Genomic DNA, 19463 nt, shown 5'->3' with positions numbered 1-19463 from the left:
TTTTTTATTTCTCTGTACTACATTCTAGATGGTCTATTTTGATGGTCTTCAAGCTATATAATTTTCTCTTCAGTTGTGTCTAATTTGTGGTTAAATTTATGCACTCAGTTTTTGTTTTTTGAATCTTTCAGTTCTAGAAATTAATTTTAGATTTTACACATTTGTTGTACTGATTTCTATAGGTTTCAGTTATCTGACAAAATGTTCAGGCATGGTGAATGTGAACTTGTAATATACATAACTATTTTATAGTTTATGTCTGATAATTCTAATATCTGAAGTACCTGTAATTCTGCTTCTGCCTTTTCTGTTTCATTGTTCATGGTGTTGATTACTAGTTTTCCTGGTTCACTTGGATGACATATTTGAAAAATTATTTCTACAAATAATTTGAGGACTTGGAATATGTTATCTTCCTTTAGGGAACATTTTCATTTGCTTCTGCCAGGTGCTAGGGACTTAAAACAGTCTGTAAAAATACTTAACTAAGGTTGAAAGTTTTCTGGGACACTCAGATAATTTAAAGCTGAGCTCAGTCTGTGTGTGTGAGGGCTGATTTATTTCCAGTTCACCTTTACTCCTAAGCTTGGCCTTTGGGATCCTTTGCAAAAAGGAGAAGTTGTTTAACAAGATCCCTACCCTTGCCCATTCTAGGAGCCCACTTTGCTAGTATGAACACGGTTTAGTGTATCAGCCTCCTGCTTCAGATTAGCAAAGTACTCCAGGGTAAAACTGGCCTCACTTTGCCAGACTCAGCACTCTGGGTTCCCATCCTTCCCCATGTCCTTACTCTACTGTTAGCTCTTTGATGTTTTTAAGAATTAAAATAAACATTTTTTAATTTTGTGTAACTTTATCAGTTATTCTTGGTGAGAATATTATTCCAAATTACCAGTCCCCCATAACTTAAACAACAGTCTTCATTTTAAAAAATGAATTAAAACTGACTGATCCTTAGTAGCAAGATGATTGATCAATAATCTGGGTAAGTTTTGAAAATTAAATTGCACTGCTACTTACTGATATTTAATCTTACAGCTTTTCTAATTAGTCAAACAAACACAAAAGGAAAATTCTGTAATATTTTAGCAAAACAGAAAGAATAAAAGGAAAAAAGTTAAGGACAGATAACAGCTATTTGAAAGAAAGGTCAATCATTGACTCATTAGCTCCTTCAAAGGACAAATTTCTACTCTGTGCCAATTATGTGGAAGGTAGTAAGTAAACCAGATTTTGCTATTTTAAATAACCTTCTGATGCAATGATAATAGTTCTGGAGGTTTCGTAAAATAAATGTTTAGGTTAAAAACTTTTTCAAAGTTAAGGTCATCAGTTAAGGTAAATTATGGAATTGAAAGAATAAATAAGGATCACATTTAATGAAAATAAAATACTTTCTAAACTACTCATTTAAAGTTGTGAATACTCCTTTTTAACCACCTGAAGCTATTCTGATCTTGGTTCCCTGAGTAAAATACTCCTCTGATTTGGGTTAGAATGACACAAAAAACCTTTTATGTATTTTTGCTAAAAACATGGATATATTAATGTGACAAAGAGGAAAAAGGTGAACATAATTTATACAGGTAGGAAGAATTTAAATGGCTTGAATGTTTCAGTTTTACAGATACAATACCTGAATTAAAGAAATCAACTTACACAGTTCTTCTCTATCAAGAGATTGTGCACCACCTCCAAATAAGCCTTTAAAGAATCCCCTGTTTGGTGCTTCAGGTGTTTCTACAGGAGTGAAGAGTTCACCCAACATCTCCTTTAAAATCAAAACAAATTGTAATTGGTAAAGTTACAGGGAAACTAAACTATAATTCACAAAACCATCACTGTAAACTCTAACTTAAGCTTATAACATTACCTGTTGAGATTCACAAACAATTAATGAGCATATTTCAAGTGACTAGATCCAGTATCTACTGACTTAGTCGAACAGTTAAGACAATTGACTAACTTGCTGCTTGCTACTTTGGCTAGATTATTTTCCTTACATTTCAAGCAAAGATGATATTCTCACTTAAGAAGATTCCAATCATTAAGACAAAATTTTCCCATAATTCTTAACATCAAAAACTGATAACTGGATTAACAATTAGGTCTTCCTACATTAGAAAGAAGAAAAGCTATTAGTAAGTTGAAAAGTTTAGTGTAATGATAATGACACACAGTTTTGGAATTATCACTTTCAGCTGAGTCAGAAAATTAGTAATCTAGAAAGACACATCAACTTCTTTTTTCATAAACATAGCTTAGGAAGAGAATTATGCCAACATACACCTGGAATTCCAGAAATGTGGCAAGGGGATGGGAAGGCTTCTTTCTGTATTGTCTGAAATTACTATTCTTCAGAGCACAGAAATGGTAAAACTAACTCAGGAGACAAGAAAGGTTGCTGACATGTTATTGACTTTGTAAATAATACATAGAGAAAAGGAATTTCTATAAGAGAAGAATGGTAGCAACATTATTTATAAGGCAGCTCTGGGAAGCTTTAGAATCAAAATAAAAGTATAGTGAGGCTTTGGGATTACATTTCTGTCCACTTTAGAGTAGTAGCTATGATACAAAAGACAAGTACATTATTGGTTCTGGGTAGGAGTTCTGCTGTATCTGGTTTTACATTATTATAGTTGAAGATGAAGCATGTATTTTTTAGAGTTTCTTCCTTAGGGCAGGGCTAAGAAAGTTAATAAAGGATGTCCAAAGATTTTACTTTTAAGTATATTCATATTAATGTTGTTTCTCCAACCATATTATAAATGGGAAAAGATAATTGTTAACACAATATTAACAAGAGTTTCATTTATTATGTTGAAGTGGATTGAAGCTTATATATTTTAATTTTCTTTCCTCTGAAATTCTACAAAGTGGAATAAAACTGGAATGAAAAATTTCCTGAAGTCAATAAATCAAACTTGTTAAAGCTCACTAAAGAATATACTCATAACTATTATTTAATTCAAATTTATATTACACTATATATCAAAGATGATTTTAGGCATATTCCCAATCATTTTTATACTGTACTACAACAGATTCCAATTTAAATTGATACAACAAAAATGGCAAACAGCTACCATTTGAGTGTCTTTTATGCTAAATCAAAAGAGTAACATGACATATAACAAGTGATGGTATAAGGATATTTATTTTAGAATTACAGCTCTTATTTGGTGTTTAATGAGCTTACAATTTTACAAATGCAAAGTAAGAAATATAAAAAAAACAAATTACATTTATAAATGAAGAGTCATTTATAATGTAGGAATGACTGGTCCAGAGTATGAACTTTGGAACCACACGGACTTGGGTTTGATTTTCATCTCCGCCTTTTTACCCCCAGAGGCACTTTAGGCAAATGTTTCTCAGAGAACTGGTTTCTAAGAATCTGTAGTCTCAAGTATTAAAATTTGGGGAGAAAAAGTGATATTAAAAAAAGCATATATTACAACATAAATACTATCTACAGATTTTTTTTGCTTGTATTTAAATAAGGATTTTACCTATGATTAAATTTACTATTTACAATGATTAATTTTAATGACTAACAAATCTAAAATAGATTTGTATTTTCTATGATATCTTTCTACATCTAATAATAGTAAACTGTCTGAAATAGTATCTGGAAATTTTAAACTACCCCAAAATATGAATATACAAAAACAAATATACTTGTCTGATGTTGGACTCTTAGATCTCATTTATCATGTGTGTTAATAAGCTTATGGGGTAAAATTTAGGACTGATTTCATGAATGGATGAATGTGCTTTATCACTAAACTCTTTTTAATACATCAAATAATCAGATTTTAACAATTTTGATTAAGAAAACCCTGTTATAAAAATACTGAGTTTAAATAAATATCTTAGAGGATGAGCACAGCAATAAATTTCAATATTGAATGTATGACATTTAAGGGAAGCTAAATAGTTCAACTGTCAAAAATTTTGTACAGTGAGTACTTGGGAGTTTGTTTATAAATTACAATATTAAGGTGCTTAGGGCAATTATAAATTGTTTAAACTGAAATAATTCATATGTTCCACCTCTTTAAAATTGTTTTTTTTATTTAAATTAAAAAATAAAAACAAATTGTCAATTTGAAAAGATAACTTGTACATTTTGTTCATGTTTTCACTCCAGATATGGTTAGAATAATGCTGTAGAAATATATTTAGGTATTTCAATCTATAAACATGCTTTTGACTGCCTCTCAATGATAATAAAAAGTTCTGGAGTCCATGAATTTTTAAAACAGTTTTATTGAGTTAACTGACATATGACAAACTGCACAAACTTAAAGTATAAAATTTTAGCATATGTATATATACCTGTGAAATCATCACCACCATGAAGATAATGAACATAGTCATCTCTCGTGCTTCCTTGTGCTTTCTTTGGAAAACCTTCTCTTGCTCCTTCTTGAACCCCCATCACCAAGTAAATGCTGACCTGCTTTCTCTCAACCTTGGTTAATTTATATTTTCTTTAGCTTTATATAAGTGGAATCATACAATATTCTAAACTTTTTTTTTGCTTGGCTTATTTCACTCAGCATAATTACTGTGAGATTCATCCTTGATACTGAATGTTATCAACTACTCATTCCTTTCTATTGATGAATTGTATTCTACTGTATGGATATACTGCAATTTGATTATTCATCAATAATGAATAATGGACATTTGGGTAGTTTCCAGTTTTTTGGCTAGTACAAATAAAACAGTTAAGAATATCAATTTCCTTTTCTCTTGAAGTTAAAAAAACTAGGAATAGAATGGCTAGGTCTTTGGTTTATGAATGTTTAACTTTTAAAGAAACTGCTAAGTTGTTTCCCAAAGTGGTTGTACTGTTTTTTGTTTTTGTTTATTTATTTACATTCCCAGCAGTGTATTAGAGTTCTGGACCCTTACATCCTTGTGAGAACTTGACATGGTATTTTTTTTTTTAAGTTATTTGAGAGAGAGAGAGAGACAGAAAGAAAGAAAGAGAAAGAGTGTGAACACAAGTGCAAGCAGGAGGAGGAGCAGAGGGGGAGGGAGAAGAGAATCTCTAGTAGATTCCTCTGAGCATGGAGCCCAACACTGGGCTTGATCTCACGACCCTGAGATCAAGACCTGAGCTGAGATCAAGAGTTGGATGCTTAACTGACTGAGCCACCCAATTGCCCTGGCATGGTATTCTTAATTTTAGCCTTTCTAGTAAATCTTTAATGGTATCTCATTGTGGTTTTAATTTACAGTTCTGTAAGGCCTAATAATGCTGAACATCTTTTCATGGTGAAGTATCTGTTCAAATATTTTGCCCATGCCTTTACTGCGTTATCGTCTTTGACTTTTAAGAGCCCTTTACATTCTGGACATAAGTCCCTTATAGACATATGTTTTGCCAAGGTTTTCTTCTAGCTTGTGGCTTATCTCTTTACTTCTTAAATGTCTTTGAAGAGCATAATTTTTTAATTTTGTTGAAGTTGCCAATTCTTTCTTTTATGGATGGTGAGTTTGGTGTTGTAGCTAAGAAATCTTTGCCAAGCCCAAGTTAACAAAGATCTTCTCTTAGGTTCCCTCTAAAAGTTTTATAGTTTTAGGATTTACATGTAGGTCTATGATCCATTTTGAGTCAACTGCTGTATATACTGCGAGGCATGGTTCAAAGCTCACTTTTTGCATTTTAATATCCAATTTTCCCAGCATAATTTGTTGGAAAGGCAATCCTTTCTCAATTGCATTGTCTTCATCAAAAGTCAGTTGTCCATATACGTGTGGGTTTATTTCTAAACTCTATACTCTGTTCCATTGATCTATTTATCTAATTTGATGCCAATACCATGTTCTTTTGGTCACTGTAGCATTACAGTAATCCTTAAAATCAGGTGGTACAAGCCCTTTAACTTTATTCTTTTTCAAAGTTGTTCTGCCTATTCTAGGTCCCATGCAGTTCCATATGAATTTTAGAATAAATTTCCCCAAAAAATTTCCACTGAGATTTTGTGATTTCCTCAAATCTATAGATCAATTTTGGGAGAACTGGTATTTTAATATTGAATTTTCTGACCCATGAACAACGTATATACTTCAATTTACTCAGGTTATTAAAAATTTCTTTCAGTGTTTTTGTGATTTTCAAAATAGAAGTCTTTCATATTTTTGTCAGATTTATCCAAAGTAGTTATTTTTGTTGCTATTATAAATGGTGTATTTATTTATTTTAAAGATTTTATTTATTTATTTGAGGGAGAGAGAGCAAGCACAAGCAGGGGTGGGGGGAAGGGGCAGAGGAAGAGGGAGAAGCAGACGCCCCGCTAAGTAGGGAGCCAGATGCGGGGCTCGATCCCAGGACCGTGAGATCATGACCTGAGCTGAAGGCAGACACTTAACTGACTGAGCTCTCAGGTGGTTCAGTGTTTTTTAAATCTCAATTTCCAAATGCCCACTCCTCGCATAGAATTTTTTTTTTTTAATATTGCTCTCATATCCTGCATCCCTGTCAAACTCAGTCATTATTTCTAGTAGCTTTCTGGATAGATTTCCTAGAGAGATGATCATGTCATCTGTGTAATAATAACTGGTTTACTTCTTCCTTTCCAGTTGAGATGTTTTTTCTTTCTTTTTCTTGCCTGAATGTACTGGCTAGAACCTTAAGTACAACACTGAGCAGAATATAACACTGAACAGAAGTGTTGAGAATGAACATCCCTTTCTAAAAGCTCCTGATTTTAAGGAAAAATAATTCAGTAACTAATCACTAAGTATTAGGTGTAGATTTTCCCTAGATGCCCTTTAAACTCCCTTTTATTCCTTCTTTGCTGAGATTTTTCTTTTTTTAAATTAGGAATGGATGTTGGGTTTTGTTAACTGCTTCCTATTAAATAATATGGTGAATTATACTAATTGATTTACAAACGTGAAGTCAACCCTGCATTCCTGGGATAAATGCTATGATAATTAATCATGACCAGAATTATCCTTCTGATATACTGTTGGATTCAATTTGCTAAAATTTTGTTCATAGTATTTACATCTGTATTAGTGATGTATATTGGTCTGTATATAATTTTGTAATGTCTTTGTCTATTTTTCATATCATGTTAATTGTAACTTCCAGAATGAATTGGAAAGGATTTCCCCACTTCAATTTTTGACTTTTGTGTAGAACTGGTATTATTTCTTCCTAAAACGTTGATAGAATTCACTAGTGAAGTCATCTGGCTTAGAATTTTCTTCTCAATTAGATACAGTACTACTCTTCAGGTTATCTATTTTTTCTTTAGTGAGGTTTGGTAATTTCTCTCCAGGAATTTGTCCATTTTCATCTAAATTTTTTAGTTTATTGGCATGAAGTTGTTCATAGTATTTCCTTATTATCCATTTTAATATTTGTCAAATCTGTAGTAATGCCACTCTTCTCATTCTTGATTCTGGTAATTTATAACTTCTCTCTTCATAATCGGACTGGCTTGAGATCAATTTTATTGGTTTCAGAGATCAAACTTTTAGTTTTATTGATGTTTTTCTATTGTTTCCTTGTTTTCCATTTCTGTTCATGGTTTTCTACTTGGATATTTATTATTTTCTTTCTTCTGCTTACTTTGGGTTTCACTTGCTTTTCTTTTTCAGCTTCTTATGGTGGAAGCTGAGGTCACTGATTTGATAAGAACTTCTAACAAATTCATAGTTCAGTGCTATGAATTTGTCAAGTTTAAACACTCAGTTGTTTTTTCTATTTCTATGCTTTCAAGTGACCTAATCTTTTTTTATGCAACATCTAATCTGTTGTTAATCCCATCCAGTATATTTTTCATCTCAAGTACTGTAGGCTTTCATTTCTAGAAGTTTGATTTTGGTCTTCTGTATCTTCCATGTCTCCAGTTAACTTTTTGAATGTATGGAATACATTTATAGTAACTGTTTTGATGTCCTTCTGTACTAATTGTAATATTTGTGTCAGTTCTGGTTTGGTTTCTTAAAGATTAATTATTCTTCTCATTATGGGTCATATTTTCCTGACAATCTGACTGGATGCCAGATCTTTTGATTTTTACCTTGTTGAGTACTGGATATTTCTCATCTTGCTAAGTTATCTTGAGCTTCATTCTGGGATAATAGGAAACATTTTGATCCTTCTGGGTCTCACTTTCATAATTTGTTAGGCAGGTCAGAAGCAGCGCTCATTTTAAGGCTAATTATTCCCCAACTAATGAGCCCAGACCCTCCAGAGTACTCTACCCAATTACCCACTGAAGTAGGCTGAATAATGGCCAACTAAAATATCAGGTTCCAGGGGCTCGTGGGTGGCTCAGTTGGTTAAGAGTGTGCCTTCGGCTCAGGTCATGATCCCAGAGTCCTGGAACTGAGCCCCACATCAGGTTCTCTGCTCAGCGGAAGTGTGCTTCTTCCTTTCCCCTCTTCACGCCCTCCCGCCACCCTACTCATGCTCTCTCTGGCACTCTCTCTCAAATAAATAAAATCTTTTAAAAAATAAAATATCAGGTTCTAATCCCTGAAACCTATAAATGTTACATCTTGTTAAAAAAAAAAAAGGGAGGGGGTGTCTGTGCAAATGTGATTAAGTATTTTGCCATGGGAAATTATCCTGATTATCTAGATGGGTCCTAAATCCAATTACAAGTGTTTTTATAAGATGGAGATTTGACATAGCACAAGAGGAGGAGGCAAGGTGACCATGAGGGCAGAGATTGGAGTAATGCAACCACAAGTCCAGGAATGCTGGCAGCTACAAGAGGATAGAAGGGGCAAGGTCTCCTCTAGAGCCCCTGGAGGGAGCATGATCCTGCCAGCACCTTGATGTTGGCTCAGTGAAACTTACTTCAGATTTCTGACTTCCGGAAGTGTGACAGAATAAATTTATGTTGTTTTTGGTCACCAAGTTTGTGGTGATTTGTTACAGCAGCTTCAGGAAACTAACACACTCATGAATTATAAATATTTTTAGCTTGGCTTTTGGGAGCAGGCACTGTTCCTGGCCCTGGGACCAGGCAAAATTCCCTCTAATTTTCCTTTCAGATGGTTCTTTCCCAGGCCAGAGAGTATCCACATGCATGTGCTCAACAGTACTCTACTGAATACTCTTGGCAGACCCTCTGCAGATATGCAGGGTTCTCTCTCTGTATAGTTCTTTTCTCCCTGATACTCTCTTCTAAGAACTCTAACTTACTTGGTCTTCCTAGACTCTTGGTTCTGTTTCCTCAACACAGGAAGTTGGTCACACTCTGCCTCAGGACCTTCCCTCTATGCATGCTCTGGAAACTCTATCAAGGCATTAAAGCTGGAGCACTTCCTTTGTTTCCTGTCTCTCAGGGATTACTTTCCTTCACTGCTTAATGTTCAGGATCTTGAAAACTGTCCTTTCATGTTTATGTCTGCTTTTTGGGGGCTGCTTCAGGCAGGAGTCCCTATTATTCCATTTGGGCTAGAAACTCCATTAATGTTTGTAGGCATCTTCTTTATTTTTTTGGTTAAAGTTAAATGAATGCACAATTAGGGCACTCTGGAAACCAAGGAATAGTGTTTATAAAGTTCATTGTACTTACAACATATTTTTACCAAAGCATTATTTTTAGGCACTGAAAATACAGAGGTAAATAAAATGTCAATAATATTCAAAATATTCTATCACAAACTGCTTAGAGTTCACTTTTCATTTATATCATGAGGGTACATAGCAGATAGTCATTAAAATAAACTGAGTTACTAAATGACCATTTCATTTTAAAAATAAATAGGTAAAGCTTACTGCTGCTGCTATTGATTTTTATTAAAATAAAACACTGACCAAAGAATAGACTTGATCCTAAAAAAGTGATGAAGTTTAAAATTTTGAGTAATTGAATTATGACATTTCAGATGAAAATAAATAAAGAATATATTCAATTAACCGTATTATTTCTTAATACAGTAACATTTTACTAGTGAAAGGAAACACTAAAGAAAAATTTTATCTTCCCCATAAAAGGCAAAGGTTTAATTCAGAAACCTAGGAATCTTTGAAAAAACATCTCCACCCAAATGTAAATATAAATTTATATCTAAAATATCAGATCTGTAATTCTGTTTCACCCTCAAGGCTTGTAATAATGTCATTAGAAGTACATTTCCAGGACAGTCTAGCTTACTGAAATAATACTAACATCTGACAGTGATCACATACTCTGTACCAAGCACTATGCTAAACACTTTGCATGCATTGTCTTCTTTAATCCACACCATATCCTATGGCATGGATATTATTTTTAATCCTATTTTTAAAGATGATGAAACTCAGAGGCAGTAACTAACTTGTCTAAGATCACATAATTGTGTAATTATAAGCAAGGATGGGACTTAAATTCAGTCGACTCTAAAGCTCATCTTCTCAAAATGAGCCACAAATTCATTACAAACAAGTAAAATAGGGCTAATTGTAAAAACTTTCATTAGAACGTTCCCTTAAAGTTCCCTTAGATAATGGTTTCCTCTAAGAATTAATATTTATATACGTAATATTTAATATTTTAATTTTTTATATTTTAGCTCAATATAACAGCACTTTTATTTTAAAAGGTGAAACTAAACTGATCATTTCTAATATACAGTTGATCCTTGAACAGTGTGAAGGTTAGGGCCCAATCGCCGTGCACAGTCAAAAATCCATGTGTAACTTCTGAATCCCCCAAAAGTTTACTAACAGTGTACTGCTGACCAGAAGCCTTACTGATAACATAAAGAGTGGATTAGCACATATTTTATATGTTATATTTATTACATACTGTATTCTTACATTAAGGTAAGCTAGAGGAAAGAAAATGTTAAGAAAACCATGAGGAAGAAAAATACAGTTACAGTACTGTACTGTATTTGTTGAAAAAAATCTGAGTTAAGTGCACTTGTGCAGTTCAAACACATCTTGTTCAAGGGTCAACTGTATATGCAAGCACATAAGGCACTTGAATATTAAGAAAGAAAGTTTTGTAATTAAAGAATGTAGTCTCTTGCAAAAAGATCAACAAAAAATATTCAGAGTAAAACTATAAAACCTTATTTTTTCTTATATATATATATACATCCTTGTGAATACATAGCATATGAGGGGATGACACAATGTGCAGATGTAACTATTTCCACATTAACACACTTCCTTAAAAAGGATTTCTTTGTGTGCATAATTGATATTTATTATACTTGGAGAGTGGGTATAAAATGTATGTAATATTTCATATTTCTGTGCCATCACTGAGTAGAAAAAATATGGATCAGGGAGATAAGTCCCTCTTATAACAAAAGTCTGATGAAGTTAGTTAACACAAGTCTCAAAGCATATGCTCTGAAAGTCAGGCTTTGGATTTTCCCATATAGGCTCATTTATATACTCCTGAGAGTGTAAGAGATGAACAAAAGTAAGGGATCTTAGAGAATATTTCACTTTTGAAGAAATTACAGTAATATTTTTGTTATTTACCTGAAGATTTTCACAGGTCTCTTGACTGTAAGTGAGTCTCTGGATTTCTGTAGGTGAAACAAGATATAATGCTTGTCCATTGTTGGTGAAGCAGAATGTTCTGGCTATCCGCATGTTGGTGAGGGGCAAGTAATAGACATCCAGTAGAGGCCTTAAACTTGGCAAACTTGAGAAAAATATTAAAAAGTCGTTAATAAGAAACAAGGTAGGTTTTGGAAAACAGTATGGAGGGTTCTCAAAAAGTTAAAAATAGAACCACCTTATGATCCAGCAATCACACTACTGGGTATTTACCCAAAGAATACAAGAACACTAATTCAAAGAATACACGCATCCCTATGCTTATTTATAGCAGCATTATTTACAATAGCCAAGATATGGAAGCAGCCCAAGTGTCCACTCACTGATAAATGGACAAAGATCTACATCTTCTTCCATATATATTGTGTGTATCTATATATATAAACATGTGTACATATGTGTGTGTGTGTATACACACAATGGAATATTATTCATCCATAAAAAAGAATGAAGTCTTGCCATTTGCAATGACACGGATGGAGCTAGAGAGTATAACGCTTAGTAAAATAAGTCAGAGAAAGACAAATACCATATGATTTCACTCATAGGTGGAATTTAAGAAACAAAACAAGCAAAGGGAAAAAATAAGAGAGAGACACAAATCAAGAAACAAACTCTTAATTAGAGAACAAAGTAATGGTTACCAGAGGGGAGGGCGATGGGGGGGGTGGGTTAAATAGGTGATGGGGATTAAGGAGTGCACCGTCATGATGAGCACCAGGTGATGTATGGAAGTGTTGAATTACTATCGTGCACACCTGAAAGTAATACAACACTGTATGTTAACTAACTGGAATTAAAAAAATAAATAAATAAACAAGGTAGTTTTAGTCTTGAACAAAGTATTATAGAAGGCAAAAATGGCAGTACCTTATAAACCTTATGATTTAGCATACTTAAGAGGTAGATAAAACTGATTTGTATTCTTCATAAATTTGTTCACTCTTAACTGAATGAAAATAAATTCTCAGTGTATAAGACTGTAAACAAGCATTTCATTTAAGTGGAATATAATTCTGTAGTGTTATGTTTTAAGCGTGTAAATGCCATCTTTGTGTTTTTTAAAAATGTGTAACTCTTACCTGAAAGTCATAATATGTCCATTGGCGCAGAAACAGGCAAGGCAGATACTGTTACTCAATGCTACAATATCTCCACGAAGCACAAATGAGGTCTCTGTAATGTTTTGCTTGTAAGCACAGTTCTGAGTTGGCAGTGAGATGACTTTTGCTTGCTTTTCAGAACATATCACTGCATACTGGTTTTCACTAATTTCCTGAGAAGAGGAAGGGGATACGGAGACAGGCCGTCGTTTCTTTAATTTCTCCTTTTCATCTTTTTCTTCGGGAACATTGTGTTCTTTCCAGGATTCATATGCAGGTGGCACTAAGCAGCCTGTGGTATCCAGGAATGCCATTCTCAGGATCGCCCCTTTTAACCTCAATATAGTACCTAAAATACGTAAATATAGTAGATAACGAGTATTTTAACATCCACAGCAAATATGTTTATCCAACTCTGACACAGAGTAGACATTCAACATGTAGAATGTACACTAAACTGAAACTGAACACTGGCTTACTGAAGGGATTCAACCTTCAAGCATGTATCTGAGTCCAGAAAAAGAAATCAGAACTACATGCCCCAAACTGATAAATATTGGGATGCCTGCAACTATGTCTTATCTCATATCTGCCAAGTGTACTACCGACAAGTGTGAGAGCAAGTGGATGGTGTCTAGGAGCTGCACTGTCCAATATAGCAGCCACTAGCCACATGTGGCTACAGAGCCCTTGAAATACGGCCTGTCCAACTTGTGGCATGCTCTGAGAGTAAAATACATGCCGGATCTGAAGACTCAGTACCAAAAAAAAAAAAAAAAAAATTAAAAGTAAAATATCTTAATAATTTAAAAACACTGGTTACATGCTGAAATGACAGCATTTTTGATATGCTAGGCTAAATAAAATGTTATTAAAATTTTATTTATTAAAATTAATTTCACCTTGTTTTTTTTTTTTTTTTTTTTACCTTTTTAATATGGCTACCAGAACATTCTTTATGTGGCTGATCTTTCCAGGCTTCTTTTTTTCTAACAACTAGGCATACAGAACATATTCAAATATTTACTGAGCTGAATGAATAAATCAAACTGTTTCTTTGATGTAAAGATAGTTCACAAACCATTAAAATCATAATTACATTTTAATTTTAAATTCCAAGTAATGTTAAAGTCCACTGTATAAACAAAGGATACACTAACGAGCACAATCATGTTTTTTTCTACCTAAATCAGCATAAATTAGTAATGAAAACCAGATTTCTCAGTTATTTCCAGATCTATCAGACTCCACATACATTTGATGAAACTGAATCTCATTTTCAATATACGAAGGTCATAAACTCTTTCTTAAGATCTGCTATTAAGTCACCTTTTCCTAATACTTCAAAGGAGAAAGATAACATATTTTAAGACTTCACATCTAGATATTAAAAATAGCCAACTATATGATGTTTAAAAAAAATACTTTTTGCTTTTTCTCCTAAATATGGTACCATCCTTTTGCTTATAGAACATAGCATTTTAAGGTATCTCAGAATGCATTAGAAGAACAGTTTTTTTTTTCATTTTCAAATGTAGTAATCATTTTAGACATGATCCTAGAGTTAAAAAAAATGCAAAACCTGAATGGCTGTATAAATAAACAATATTCTGGAATTTGATTCATGTATTCCTTCATTAAAAACGTAAGACTACATCTCCATTTAGTTTACATTTTAGAATTCATAGGTCAATTCAAAAATGAAAAGCAAAGGCTTCTACTAAATATAGCAAGTTAGATCTTCAATATAAATACAGCATGAAAGCATACATACCACTTGGAGAGACAATTACTGGCTGAAGAAGTCTTTGCTCTCCTCCTGGGGGAAGATTCAGTGCAATGACAAGCACTGTTCCCAATGTAGTACCAACCCATAAACACGGGGAGGGCGATGAATCTGCCTTTCGAGTAAAAGTTTCACAGAAATGAAGAGCAGAAATTGCTTCTCGAGATTCTTTATCAATGCTGGTTACACTGGAACTCCGTGATCGGCTGAAGGAATTATCTTTTATATCTGAAATGAATTAAAATGTTGTGAGATTGCTTGTTATAAAATCTCATAAAAATTTGGCCAAATAGTTAATCTGCAAAAAGACAAAACCTATAGCATATTTCAATTAAAAACAATTTACTTTTTTAAAAATTATTTGTCAGAGAGAGAGAGCACAAGCAGGGGGAGCGGCAGGCAGAGCAGGTAGAGGGAGAAGCAGGCTTCCCGCCGAGCAGGGAGCCTGATGCGGAACTCGATCCCAGGACCCTGGGATCATGACCTGAGCTGAAGGCAGACACCTAACTGACTGAGCCACCCAGACGTCCCCAAAACAATTTACTTTTATGTTAATAATTTTTTCCTTTGCTTAAATATAAAATACAAACAGATAAATTCACACTTCTCAGAAGTGAGCTGGATGTAATTCCAGTGAATTTTTGGATGTGTGATCTATATGGTTTTTGGTGTGGCTCTTTTGTTAGTATCCTGGTTGCTTTTCTAATCTTAGACCTCACCAACTTTTCTCATGATGCTGTTACTTCCTTTGGTAATGCAATTCCATGGTTGGGTAGAACTAGAAAACTGTGGGCATTTTTTTTTTTTATTATGTTCGGTTAGCCAGCATAAGTACATCCTAAGTTTTTGTTGCACTTTCAATTATTTACATTAAAAAAAAATCCATTTTGAAGTACTGATTCTACCTTCAAATCTGAAGATTTTTTTTTCAAATCTGTCCATATGAAAGCTTTTAATCCATAAAAATTTAGCCTTCTTTTCTTGAAAACCATTTTAACTGTAATCAACATTCATCCAAGGCATTTTACATCAAAACATATAACTGGTATCTGGCTCATACTTAATTTCATACCAGGTGTATTCCCTTTACTTGATTCTTTCTGTAATGACAGGGATACTTCAAAATTATACTAATAAACCTTCTCTTGTCTTCAGCTGCCTTCTTCACTGTGGCCAATTACAAGTTTGCCTTGAGCCTTGGCCTCTTTTCTCTTGCAACTGCATTTCCAAATTTATGGGAATTTTTTCCTATAATGTCTCACTATACAAAATCAAAATACATTATTTCCCCAAAGTTCTAAATTCATCTAATGGCACTGTTTATTTTCATGACAACCCTGTTCTAGGGAACAACACTTAAAATGAGTTTCAGTTTTTGTTCTTCCCTTACACTTTACCTATACATCTGATGGAATGCCACGTCCAATGTTATTTTACTCCACTGTTGTTTCTCTCTTTCCATTACCAATCAACTTCCATTACCCTTCATTCAGGCCTTCACCATTCATGGAGACTGCTGATAATTCACAAGTGGTCTTCCCACCTTCATCTGGCACTGTTCTAACCCAACTCAACTGAATTTTATAAGGTACAGTCATAATTCTACCACCTCTATTTAAAAAATTTTCAGTAGTTCCTCTTTATTTGATCATGTTTAGTATCTTACTCAGGTTTTTAAGACTCTCCACAAAATATTTCAACTCTCCTTTCTGGCCCTATCTTCAATGCTACCCTGCTTTTCAGGACCTTGTGGGAAAAAACTGAGTAAATCATTGTTCTCTGCTTGTGATTTTCTTTCTGATTGGTTCCTGTGCCTCACCCTTCTATCAAGATTGTGCTTATTTGTCATCTCAGGTACCATCATTTTCATGAAGTTTTATCTTGATTCCTAAAAACATATATGTTTTTTCTTTTTTTGAATCTTGATAGTTTTTTTCTCTCCCATGGCACTAATAGTACATTTGTCCTGTAGTTCTTCCAGACTTGTCTTAGGCCTCACTCTAAAGCGACTCTAAGTTTCTTGAATACAAGAGCTGTGTCATTTTGAGCATAGTGCCTGGCTTATAAAAGCATCCAATAAATACTTGCTGAAGACAGATCTATAGTTGAAAGTATCTAAACCGATGTCTTGCTACCACACCTGTGGGATATATTAAAATTCTCAGCCATTTCTACCGTTCACATCTAATAAATAGGTCCTCAAATCACATGCTTTCAATGCTATCATGAAAGAAATCACTTCGTGTCATAAAAAATAAAAAACACAGTCAAGTCTTCTAAATTGCACTTTATTAAATAAATGCTCCCTAAAAGCTTTTGTAATCAAATTTAAATTCAGGGACGCCTGGGTGGCTCAGTCAGTTAAGCATCAGACTTGATTTTTGGCTTAGGTCATGATCTCAGGGTCCTGGGATAGAGCCCCATGTCTGGCTCCATGCTCAGGAGGGAGTCTGCTTGTCTCCCTCTCTCTCTGCCCCTCCTGATTGCACCCGCGTGCTATCTCCCTAAATAAATAAATCTTTAAAAATTTAAATTCATAGATTGACAAATATTTCCCCAAATGGTAATTATATACAACAGAATTTTGATTATAGCTAGCCTCCGAAAATAATAAAGCTACTAGTTATGGCAATAACATGGGTAATTTCCAACTATAGTGCCTAAAAATGTCTCTCTTTTGCCTATAATTCCTCTTAAAGATTTTGACATCGCAAAAAAGAACTATTTCCTGTAAATGAAACAACTTTCCATAAGCAACAGCCCATTACTGGAGGTGTGTGTAATATTAAATATATAAACTGATTCCAAATGCTAACTCTAAAGTTTTCAAAGTTATAAACAGATTTCTATAAATAATAGAAATTTTCTTTATTTTTTTAAGATTTTAAGTAATCTCTACACCCAACATGGGGTTCAAACTTACAACTCCAAGATCAAGAGTCTCATGCTCTACTGACTGAGCCAGCCAGGGACCCCAAACAATAAAATTTTAAATGTAGTTCCCAATGATAAAAATATTCGTTACTTTAATAAATCATACACATACAAGGTGATTGGACATTTATTTTCAGTTGTGACCCAGGGACAAAGATAGAAATCAATGAAAATTTGATAAGAAAATTTGAGGGGTGCCTCAGTGGTGCAGTTGGTTAAGCATCCAACTCTTGGTTTCAGCTCAGGTCACGGTCTCAAGGGTCATGAGACTGAGCCCCACATCTAGCTCTGTGCTCAGTGCAGAGTCTGCTTAAGACTCACTCTCCCTCTTCCTCAGCCCCCCCCCTTCACTCTCTCTCTCAAATAAATCTTTAAAAAATTTAAAAAAGAAAATTTGATAATATAAATTTCATTATAATCTGTGTAAAAATTCTTACTCTTATCTATTAAAATTACAATAGGTGATTCACAACAATCTACTTCAAATGTTAATTCACAGGCCAAATAAACAGTGTTTTAATGGACTAATTTAACTATATAAAATTCATGAACTACACCTGCATTTTTATTATGACTTCTTTATAAAAATTAGCTACCAAAGAAACTCTTAAGTACAGATCAGTATGTGAAAATGAACTGAAATCAGAATCAATCCTAAACTTAAAATTCTATCTGCCTAGAGCTGTTTGAAAACAAGTTAGAATTTTTAGCAGTTCATGAATTACAACTTGTACTGACTATTGTTAAGTCAGATGTTGCAGATCTTTGTGGCTTAAATTTTAGAAATTGGGCAAGCTAAACAAATGGACTAGAAATTTCAATTTTAATTCTAGTAAGAAGAGCAAAAATGAAAATGGCTACCACTAAGCAAGGCCTACCATGTAAGACACACTTTCATAACACTTTCTATTTATCATTCTATTGAATCCACATAACAAGTGAAAAGTATTTATCATTCTATTGAATCCACATAACAAGTGAAAAGTATATGATAATACTTTTAGACACTTAGATTCAATAACAATAACTCGCCCAAGATGACAAAGCTAATTAGTGGAAGAGTCTGGACTTGTGTCATGTCCAAGTCTAAAACTTTCTCCAGCAACTCCAGGTAGACATGGGATTAGTCAAACCACCAAAATACAAGGGGAGAGTTTGGTTATTATTGAGAATTAAAGTTCAGTCTTTAAATACAAAAATATATTTGAACATGTGAGGTTTCTGGAAGCTGTTAACTCAGATAAAATTTGTCATTAATGCCTCTATCCAGCTGTAGGTGTTACAAGCATGTCACATCATTGCTTTCATGTTACTCTCTGGATGCCTAGACCATTCTACCTCTATATATTACCCTTTCCTTCCCACATAGAGCCTTATGCAACAATATTTTATTCCCCCAGTCAAAACATCATGCCAAGAGTTGAATTTGGTCAGGGTAAACTTTAGGACAAAAAACTAATTCACATTAAAGTATAAAAGTCTGATTTTTATTCCTCTGGTTGTTACCACTTAAAAAGTAACATCAGAAGCCTAACAATATCAGAAGCCATGGTTCCTGAGGCTGGGCCATGGAATCTAGGATGGTGAAGCTATAGACAAAGTGCAGCACTGCACTATTTCTTCATAAGCCAAAGTGAATTCTAGTCACAGAAGCTTCCAGAGCTGCAGGGTAGTCCAACAGCCTCAGCTGCTTTAGGAACATCTGGTAGTTTGAGCCTATCAATAGAATTGTTTTTCCGCATTGACACCCCAGCCAATGTAAAACAATTACTAGCTAAGAATCTCTACCAAAAAATAGTTTAGCAGTACAATGACTTGAAGGGAAATTACTTAAGCAGCATGGAGACTGTTCCAAGGTATGTATCAATCAGTTGTAATTGGCGTAGGGCACTGAAATACATGGGCATGTAAGCTAAAACATGAACTGAATAAAGATGATCTATACAAGCATGTGATATACCCACTGATTAAATTACTTATATAAGTGTGATATTCTTTTTAAAAATAATTGCAGTATTTTTACTAATTTTAAAAGTACTTTTCTACATGTGTTTTCTCAGATTTTTTAGATACTAGAACGTAAAAACCATTT

General features: G+C 33.8%; 1 protein-coding gene across 5 annotated transcripts in view; it reads right to left on the bottom strand.

The window, feature by feature from the left end:
- Window positions 1–19463, bottom strand: part of STXBP5 (syntaxin binding protein 5) — a 174313-nt gene that overhangs the window by 8350 nt on the left and 146500 nt on the right. For all 5 annotated transcript variants that reach the window (XM_025866294.2, XM_025866293.2, XM_025866295.2 and 2 more), the window contains 4 exons: window positions 14426–14665; window positions 12631–13000; window positions 11468–11633; window positions 1660–1771 (listed from right to left, as the gene is read on the bottom strand). In XM_025866294.2, the coding sequence (XP_025722079.1) occupies window positions 1660–1771; window positions 11468–11633; window positions 12631–13000; window positions 14426–14665 (888 nt within the window). The remainder of the gene's footprint in view (window positions 1–1659; window positions 1772–11467; window positions 11634–12630; window positions 13001–14425; window positions 14666–19463) is intronic.

The sequence above is a fragment of the Callorhinus ursinus genome, unplaced genomic scaffold, assembly GCF_003265705.2.
Source record: "Callorhinus ursinus isolate GAN/ISIS: 27379988/994484 unplaced genomic scaffold, GSC_fseal_2.0 scaffold6, whole genome shotgun sequence".
Lineage (NCBI taxonomy): Eukaryota > Metazoa > Chordata > Mammalia > Carnivora > Otariidae > Callorhinus > Callorhinus ursinus.
The sequence above is the reverse complement of the archived record's forward strand: the minus strand, read 5'-3'. Positions and strand labels throughout refer to the sequence as shown.